Below are 10,354 nucleotides of genomic sequence, written 5' to 3' on the forward strand. Positions count from 1 at the left end.
TAAAAGAAACATACCCATCTGTACTAAAAAAAAAAAAAAAAAAAAAACATACCCATCTATACTAAAAAAAACATACCCATCTATACTAAAAAAAAAACCATACCCATCTGTACTAAAAAAAAAACAAAAAAAAACATACCCATCTATACTAAAAAAAACATACCCATCTATACTAAAAAAAAACATACCCATCTGTACTAAAAAAAAAAACAAAAAAAAAAACATACCCATCTATACTAAAAAAAACATACCCATCTGTACTAAAAAAAAAAACATACCCATCTATACTAAAAAAAACATACCCATCTAAACTAAAAAAAATAAATACCCATCTGTACTAAAAAAAAAAAAACATACCCGTCTAAACTAAAAAAAAATACCCATCTATACTAAAAAAAAAACAACAACATACCCATCTATACTAAAAGAAACATACCCATCTGTACTAAAAAAAAAAAAAAAAAAAAACATACCCATCTATACTAAAAAAAACATACCCATCTATACTAAAAAAAAAACCATACCCATCTGTACTAAAAAAAAAACAAAAAAAACATACCCATCTATACTAAAAAAACATACCCATCTATACTAAAAAAAAACATACCCATCTGTACTAAAAAAAAAACAAAAAAAAAAACATACCCATCTATACTAAAAAAAACATACCCATCTGTACTAAAAAAAAAAAACATACCCATCTATACTAAAAAAAACATACCCATCTATACTAAAAAAAACATACCCATCTGTACTAAAAAAAAAAACATACCCATCTATACTAAAAAAACATACCCATCTAAACTAAAAAAAACAAAACCAAAACAAAACATGCCCCTCTATATTTAAAAAACACAAACATACCCCTCTGTCCGTAATTCCTCCATATTTCCGCCCCGTAAACAAACCCACTCATAAATAAAACAAATCCAAATGTTGTGTCTCATCAGTGAATAAAATAAAACCTTCTGTCTCTGCGCATGTCCGCCTTTGACGTCTCTCTTCTTCCTGGTCCATTTTCGCGGGGGTTTTTTTTGCATAAGGCGGGGCCAGATTGGCCACAGTGGATTCTATTGGGCCAGCGTACGTTTACCCGCGGACTCTACACTGCGCGCGTACCCTGTCAGCCAATAGCAGGGCACGTTCTACTTGTCGCCGGCACGTAGTGGCGCGAAAGCCTTCATTGAGTCAGTGGTGTGGTTGTTTGTGCAGAGGAAGAGGACCTTCAGAGCAGTCTGAGCAGATTTAACACATTTAACAAACTAAAAACATAATGGCGACCGACGGAGTAGAAGACCAGGAGATGAGGGAGGCGCAGAGGGACTACCTGGACTTCCTGGACGACGATGTAAGACTTTTAAACACTTTCAAAGACGATGGAAGACTAGAACACACACTTAAAAAAAGAACCACGAGGACACAAACAATAGAATCCATAGTTTTTTTTTACTCTGTTTTATTGCTTGTGTTCCATTTCCCTGTTTTATTGTACGGTGTCCTTGAGTGCCCAAAAAGGCACCTATAAGTAAAAAAAGAAAAGAAAAAAGGATTAGAGAGTGGAAGCACTGGGTCTGAGTTCAGGAACTGTGGAATGAACTGGAATTAGAGTTAAAGTGTTTACAACTCTAACTGTGAGGACATTTATTTATTTAATTGAATATTAACTCCAGTCAAAGTTACTTATGGAGGTGATACACTTATAAAAAATAAATAAATAAAACTTTGTCATAAATGTGTTCTCAGGTCCAGTTTGATCTGAATCTTTCTCAGTCTTCCCTTTTTTTGGTTAAACTTTGTGTCCTCCTTTCATTTCTAAACTTTTTGCTGTTAGAAAACATACTTTTAGATGTTTATACATAATATAATGTACATTATTGTGATTAAAAAGTGACTAAAATCATCCTGAGTTTATGTGTTCATGTAGATGTGAATTTTATTTAACCCTTTCATGCATAATGGTCACTCCAGTGGACAGCTGTTCAAAGCTGTTCTCTTGTATATTTATGGTTTTTGTTGTTTTAGTTCCATATCAGCCAACACAGTGGACACTTATGCACCATCCCATACACTGTAATTCAGACCATTACTGTAAATCTGCTGTTCTAGGTAAACCTGATCTGCACTAACATGTTTGAGTTTTTAAAAAATTGCTAATTGTTATTAGACTGTAATTAACTGTTTTATATTTTTTAAACATAAAGGGTTTTTTTTTGCATACTGTGTCCATGCAGGTATGTTAAAATGTGAGAAAACATCAGATTAGCAGCATTAAACATGTTTTTATGTCATAGTTTTCACATAGTATTTCAGTAAATACATGTTTCTTTGCTTCTACAATTAAACACATTGTATCCAACTGAGTGGATATTTTTGTAACTCCATGAAAAATAGGTTCATAAAAATGTTTATTTTGTTTCATGCCTAAAGAAGAATAAAAACACTCAGGAAAAAAAAAAACTTCATTAATGTTCTCAAAATTCATGCATGAAAGGGTTAAAGTGTGTGCTGTAAAAATTTTAAAATGACCCTAAAAAGTGCTTGAATTTGAGTTTAAGTGTTTGAAAGTGTTTGCGATTCAAACTCTCTGATGTGATTTATTTAGTTTTAATTTTAACTCAAGCCAAATCTAAAAAACAGGCCGTTCTCAGGTCGGCTCCAGCTCCAATTTGATCTGAATCTGTGTCTCAGTGTGCCTGAAAAACACCAAGTCTGCCCTTTTTTTTTTTTGATAAAACTTTGTGTTCTCCTTTAAATTTAGAGCTGAAAGGATTAATCAACTCAAAGTGATCAAAAAAAAAAAAATCATTCAACCACAGTTAATTCTCCTGAATCTTCAGCTTTGTTTCCTTCATTTCTCTGCTGTTAAACATTGGTTCCACTGTTGGGTTTCACACGGATGCTTATTGTGACGCACAAAGAAGCTTCAGTTCAGGAAAACTGACGTAGAATATTTCACTTCAATCAATTGGAGTCGATTAATCGAATCGGGAATTTTTGCATTGACTTCAAGCACCTAATCGATTAATCGGTTGCAGCTCTATTTAATTTCTAAAGTTTTCGCTGTTATAGAACATACTTTTAGATGTTTATACATAATATAATGTCCATTATTGTGATTAAAAAGTGACTAAAATCGTCCTGAGTTTATGTGTTCATGTAGATGTGGATTTTTTAAGGAGCTGTGATGGAAAGATTTGAAAATGACCCTTAAAAGTGTTTTGAAAGTGTTTGTGATTCAAACTCTCTGATGTGATTTATTTAGTTTTAATTTTAACTCAAGCCAAATGTAAAAAACAGACCGTTCTCAGGTTGACTCAGGTCCAGTTTAATCTGAATCTGTGTCTCTGTGTGTTAGCCCAGTGGCTTAGCTCCAAAATTGGCCATGTTTGTGCACTTTTGGAAACAAATTTGATATTTGGCACAGTTATACATATGACCATTGCGAATCATTCTGGATATGGAAACACCTCGAAAGCTCCCCCTGGTGACAGGTGGCGCCATTTACATATACAAAATTGCCCCCTAGTGGCCAGTAGGAATGTCGTACAGACATGAAACAAACACCAAAATGTTGGTCTCATCGAGCCCGACAAATCATACATTCACACCCATGAGCTAACTCCAACAGGAACTTGGCAATCTGCCTCTGATTGTATTCTAAAATCAAAGAATTAACAAGACGAGACTCTTTCCACCATCACTGCTTATTCAATTCAAACTCTTATGACACATTTTATATATCAATATGTTCAGGAGACTCTCTGCTTTCCTCTAGTCCAAGAATTTTTGAGATAGGATGTACGGTTATGGATTAATCGCAATTTGTTTCACAACATAGCTGTGTTTTTACAGAGGGGCTTTTTCTGTCTTTTTAGCCCAGTGGCTTAGCTGAATGTTTGTGCACTTTTGGAAACAAATTTGATATTTGGCACAGTTATACATATGACCATTGCGAATCATTCTGGATATGGAAACACCTCGACAGCGCCCCCTGGTGGCAGGTGGCACCACCTACATAGCGCAGCCACTGGAAATACTCCTATTACAAAAATGGCTATAACTTTGCTTCTAATCAATATTTTTTCACTCTGTTTTCAGATATAGCTTCCAATAAAAATGGACTAGATGCTAAAGTTTGAATCTACACCATATAAGCATTGCTAAAGTAAGATTATAACTGATAATTTAGCATTTCGCCTAAAAAATGTAATATTATATTTCTATAAATTAGAGGAATTGCCACAAAATATCAATATACCAGAAATCTTTCAATCATTGTATTTTCCTTCATAAGAATTTGTTAAAGTTCTAGTCAGGTGGCTTAAAAAGATGAAAACGTATCATATTTGATATGATTTATTCATAACATATGAGAACAATATAAAATGCAAAATACGTGCCCTCTCACACGTACACAATTTTCAGCAATCTTTCACAGGGAGTTTTACATTGGCATAAACTGTTAACCTATAATATGATTAAATTCAGGTTTCATTAAAGAAGAAACTCAGTTAACAATAATCAAAATTACAAATACATTTTACACAAATCTAAATATGAAAATGGCGAGTTACAGTTTTTATACCCATAACATATACACATATTATAATGTGTATTTTAGGTTGGTACACATACATTCCAAAAACAGATCAATTTAAGTACAATATTTGTCCTTCAGTGGAAGTGGCTATAAGCAATGTTCATAGGAATCTAAACATATGTTGTATCAAAACTTAGATAATACACATATGCATTATTTATGCTGATGTACACTGACCAGCACATGAACACAACTCTGCACATTTAAGTGACTTCTTTTTGCAGCCACAGTAAGAGGACTTGCACCCCTTCTTGTACAGACAACAAATTAACTCTCTGCAGATCTTTGATGCCTCTGGCAATGTAGTCCACAGAGGCTCCCAACTCTTTCCAGATCTTTGCCAGCCCCAGTTTCCAGGACTTGGTAAATCAGGGTTAGGTTCCAAAACCTGACCCCAAATAAAACCTCCCTGATATGTAGCTCTTCTAATGTGTTGGTCTAGTGCACCTTCTGTAGGGGGGATGTTTTCCAGCTCTCTTCCTTTATGAGCAAATAGTTCTCTCCTGGCTCTATTTACTTCATTGTGTTCACTCGTTGTCATACAGGAGCACAACAAATCTTTCCAGGATCATTTTGCATTCCAGCAGAATGCCAACTGAACACTTGGCAAGTTCATTGAAGGCTCCTGTAACTTGTGGATATGTTTTCCATGTATTCCAGGCTGATGTTTTACTTCTTCCAGCAAACACTGATTTTGTGTCACAGCCTGTGAATGCATGGAACATGGGCATGGCCATGGAAACTTCAGCACCAAGTGATGATACAATCTCATGGACTTGTGCATAGAAGAAGTGCTTGCCTACACCATATGCTACCCACAGTTCTTGGAGGGACATATTCCCAAAGTGGAAAACTGTCTGATCAATAAGTGGTCTGCAGTGTTAAGTCACGGTTTAGTATCGCTTGGAACCTTGATACCAAAAAAACTAGTACTGGGTACCTGATTTCAGGTCCTTTTACGTAATGGAAATGCAAAAAGGCTGAGCCAAGTCGAGCCTGTACCACACAGTGGAAACGCGGTAAAAAAGATCCTATCTGTGTCCGACATTTAATATTGTTAAATGATTAATTAAAGTTAAAAAAATATGATTAATTATGTCATATAGAATGTATTCATGTTTTAGACCATTATGACCAACAGCTAGTCAAAGACAACATTGTATTTTATGCATTAAATGAAATTAAACATAATTTTTCTACTGTATTTCCCTGACAAGATTTATCATATTATTCATAAATCATAAAATTATTAACACTTACATAAATGCTATATGATTAAAACACACTATTATTACTTACACATGTTTTGTAGATCTAATATGTGAAAACAGAATGAAAAAATATTGATTAGAAGTAAAGTTATAGCCATTTTTGTAATAGAGGGAGTATTTCCAGTGGCTGCACTATTAGGTGGTGCCACCTGCCACCAGGGGGCACTGTCAAGGTGCTTCCATATCCAGAAAGATTTGCAATGGTCATATTGCGAATAACAGTGCCAAATATCAAATTTGTTTGAAAAAGGTGCACAAACATTCAGCTAAGCCACTGGGCTAAAAAGACACAGAAAAATCCCCTCTGTAAAACACAGCTATCCTGTAAATCAAACTGCAATTCATCCATAACCGTACATCCTATCTCAAAAATTCTTGGACTAGAGGAAAGCAGAGTCTCCTGAACATATTAACATATAAAATGTGTCATAAAAGTTTGAACTGAATAAGCAGTGATGGTGGATAGAGTCTTGTCTTGTTAATTCTTTGAGTTTAGAATACAATCAGAGGCAGATTGCCAAGTTCCTGTTGGAGTTAGCTCATGGGTGTGAATGTATGATTTGTCGGGCTCGATGAGACCAACATTTTGGTGTTTGTTTCATGTCTGTACGACATTCCTACTGGCCACTAGGGGCAATTTTGTATATGTAGGTGGCATCACCTGCCACCAGGGGGAGCTGTTGAGGTGTTTCCATATCCAGAATGATTCGCAATGGTCATATGTATAACTGTGCCAAATATCAAATTTGTTTCCAAAAGTGCACAAACATTCAGCTAAGCCACTGGGCTATGTCTGAAAAACACCAAGTCTGCCCTTTTTTTGGATAAAACTTTGTGTCCTCCTTTAATTTAAACTTTTTTCTGTTATGGAACATACTTTTAGATGTTTATACATAATATATTGTACATTATTGTGATAAAAGTGACTAAAATCATCCTGAGTTTATATATTCATGTAGATATATATATATTTTTTTTTTAAGGTGTGTGTTGGAGAAATTTGAAAATGACCCTAAAAAGTGTTTGAGTTTGACCTTTAAAATGTGTACGAACTACAGTTGCAACCAAAAAATCGATTAGGTGCTTGAAGCGAATGCAAAAAATTCCTGATTCGATTAATCGACTGGAATTGATTGAAGGGAAATATTCTGTCAGTTTTCCTGAACTGAAGCTTCTTTGTGCGTCACAATAAGTGTCCGTGTGAAACCCAACAGTGGAACCAATGTTTAACAGCAGAGAAATGAAGGAAACAAAGCTGAAGATTCAGAGAATTAACTGTGGTTGAATGATTTTTTTGGATCATTTTGAGTTGATTAATCGTTCCATCTGTAGTCTGAACTCTGCAGTGGAACACTAGGTGTGATTTGAATCCAGGTGGATTATTTTCCTCTGTCGTCATCCTGGTTCTGGTTCCTCTGGGTTTAAGTGGACCATGTTCCTGGTTCTGGTTCCTTTGGGTTTAAACAGAACCTGTTCCTCCTGGTTCTGGTTCCTTTGGGTCTAAACAGAACCTGTTCCTTCTTGTTCTTTGTGGACCTGCAGCAGGACCAGGGCATCTACCAGAGCAAAGTCCGAGACATGATCAGCGACAACAAAGCTCGACTCATCGTCAACATCAACGACCTGAGGAGACGCAATGAGGCCCGAGCCGCAAAGTAAGAATCCACATGTGGACCAGGTCTTTGTGGGTCTTTCTAGTACTTTGTGGGTCTTTATGGGTTTTTCTGGGTCTTTCTAGGTCTTTGTGGGTCTTTCTGGGTCTTTGTAGGTCTTGGTGGGTCGAAATCCTGGGTAGACTGGACCACTCTCTGCTTTGTTACTGTGTGTTTTCTGGTCTTTATTGGTCTTCATAGGTCTTGGTGTGTCTTTGTGGGTCTTTCTAGGTCTTGGCCAGTCTAAATCCTGGGTCTTTCTGGACCACTCTCTACTTCGTTGTGTGTTTTCTGGTCTGTGTGGGTCTTTGTGAGTCTTTCTAGGTCTTCCTGGGTCTCTGTGTGTCTTTCTAGGTCTTCCTGGGTCTTTCTAGGTCTTTCTGGGTCTTTCTAGGTCTTTCTGGGTCTTCCTGGGTCTTTGTGTGTCTTCCTGGGTCTTTGTGGGTCTTTATCCTGGGTCTTTCTGGCCCACTCTCTGCTTCGTTGTGCATTTTCTGCTCGTTAACGTGGACCCTGGTTCTGGGTGGGTTTCTTTCAGGCTGATGTCCAACTCCTTCGTGGAGCTGCTGGCCTTCCAGCGGGCCCTGAAGGACCTGGTGTCGTCGGTGGACGCCACCTACGCCAAACAGTACGAGGACTTCTTCGTGGGTCTGGAGGGAAGCTTCGGCTCCAAACACGTCACCCCCCGAACCCTGAGCTCCCGTCTCCTGGGCAGTCTGGTCTGTGTGGAGGGCATCGTCACCAAGTGTGAGTCCACTGGAGGGGGGGGTCCACTGGTCCTACTGTCCTACATCTGTGTCCTTCATGGTGTCCTCAGACCCATCCCCTCTCTCTAGTCCATCCTTCTTTCTCATCCCTCTCTCTCTCTCTCTCTCTCCAGGTTCTCTGGTCCGTCCTAAAGTGGTCCGTAGTGTCCACTACTGTCCCTCCACTAAGAAGACCATGGAGCGGAAGTACACCGACATGACGTCCCTGGACGCGTTTCCGTCCAACGCCATCTACCCCACCAAGGTAACACCCCCACCATGGACACGCCCCTATGGACACGCCCCCACCCTTTCAAATGTTATTTTTCTGGGTCAGGGTTCTGGGCTTGGTCCTGGGTCTTGGTTCTGTGTCTCGGTCCTGAATCTTGGCTCTTGGTTCTGGGTCCTGGGTTTTGGTCTTGGTTCTGGGTCCTGGTTCTAGGTCCTGGGTCTTGGTCCTGGGTTCTGGATCTTGGTTCTGAGCTCTTCCATGTGGTTCTGGTCCAACAGGACGAGGAGAACAACCCCCTGGAGACGGAGTTCGGTCTGTCCCGGTACAAGGACCACCAGACCATCACGGTCCAGGAGATGCCGGAGAAGGCCCCGGCCGGACAGCTGCCCCGCTCTGTGGACATCATACTGGACAACGACCTGGTGGACCGGGTCAAACCTGGAGACCGGGTCCAGGTGGTGGGGACCTACCGCTGTCTGCCGGGAAAGAAGGGGGGGTTCACCTCCGGAACATTCAGGTGAGGGGGGGGTAGGAACATACGGACCCTGAGGTGGGCCAGAACCGACCGTGTCTTTGTATGTGGTCTGTACTAAACCTGGACATGACAAACTGAGGCAGAACACTGTTGGAGTCGCACAGGTTTTCCTTCAGAAATGTCAGTGTCTTTCAGGTTGTAAATCTTTGGGTCCTTTCCTGTTGTTTTTAACATCCTTTTCTTGGCGCTCCTGTATTCACTGGCTCACAGACGTCCTGTATTTCCTCAAATTGGGAAAAAAAACAATAGAATGAATTTATGCCTCTGCTGATAAATTTTCACAAATCTGGAATCCTTTGTTTCAACTAGTCAGGAAAACCAATTTTCCCTTTTGTTCCAGATGGACCTTTTATGTAAATGTTTTCTATTCGGTCATGGACCTGGTGCAACGCAGAACGCATCCATATTCTAAATGTGAATCTTTCAAGCCCTTTTTTTTGTTTTGGTTTGTTTTTTGTTTTTTTATTGTTTGTTTTTGTTAATGGAGAAGGTTGGTGTAGTTGTTCTTGGGTTTGTTTGCATGTTTAAAAAAAAAAGGGAATTGTGCAACAATTTCCATTTTTGTCTTTTTTTTTTTTTTTTTGGTTTTGTTTTTTGACTTTGACCTTTTTATTCATTTGTTTGTTTTTGTTAATGGAGAAGGTTGGTGTACTTGTTCTTGGGTTTGTTGGCATGTTAAAAAAAAGGGAATTGTGCAACAATTTCTTTTCTTTTTATATAATTTAAGTTTTTTTGGGTGTTTTTGCCACTTATTCTTTATTAGTCATTTTTCTTCTTTTTTTTTATACACAAAACAATGACATAACTGTAAGATAATTAACATAATTACATAACAATAACAAAACAATCAGCATTCAGCAAAATAAATATTTCTTATTATTCAAAATATAATTCAAGTTTTCATTCGTTTTCACTTGGTACTCATACTATGCTGCTTAATGTTAACAAGGACAGCTTCTATACATGCATGAAAAGTATCAAAAATTTAACGAAGTGTGGAAGTTCCCAAAAATAAAATGAAATAAAATGGATAAATAAATAGGTAGATAAATAAATACAGTAAACAAATTATTTTCAATTGATGTGTCACGTATGATACAGTGTTAGTTTTGCCAAATTTCTACAAAACTCCAAATAAACAAAAGGTTGGAGGAAAAAAAAAGTCAGTTTCTTTCAGTTTCTTCCCGTCTTTTCTGTTTGGATAGTTTGTACATATTTCCGTCCTTTCCTGTTGTTGTTGTTCTCCTCCTTTTCTTGCTGCTCTTCTGGTCCTTGTGCTCAGTCCTTCCTGCCGGTGTGGGTTGGTTCCATTATCGTT

General features: G+C 37.9%; 1 protein-coding gene across 1 annotated transcript in view; it reads left to right on the plus strand.

The window, feature by feature from the left end:
* Positions 1 to 1,205: 1,205 nt before the first annotated feature.
* The window catches only part of LOC115414904 (zygotic DNA replication licensing factor mcm3), a 24,215-nt gene continuing 15,066 nt past the window's right edge, over positions 1,206 to 10,354 (plus strand). Inside the window, exons 1-5 of the mRNA XM_030128266.1 lie at positions 1,206 to 1,348; positions 7,414 to 7,526; positions 8,062 to 8,270; positions 8,404 to 8,534; positions 8,780 to 9,018. Of these exons, the coding sequence (XP_029984126.1) occupies positions 1,274 to 1,348; positions 7,414 to 7,526; positions 8,062 to 8,270; positions 8,404 to 8,534; positions 8,780 to 9,018 (767 nt within the window). The 5' untranslated portion in view covers positions 1,206 to 1,273. The remainder of the gene's footprint in view (positions 1,349 to 7,413; positions 7,527 to 8,061; positions 8,271 to 8,403; positions 8,535 to 8,779; positions 9,019 to 10,354) is intronic.

This window comes from Sphaeramia orbicularis, chromosome 24 (assembly GCF_902148855.1).
Source record: "Sphaeramia orbicularis chromosome 24, fSphaOr1.1, whole genome shotgun sequence".
Taxonomy (NCBI): Eukaryota; Metazoa; Chordata; class Actinopteri; order Kurtiformes; family Apogonidae; genus Sphaeramia; species Sphaeramia orbicularis.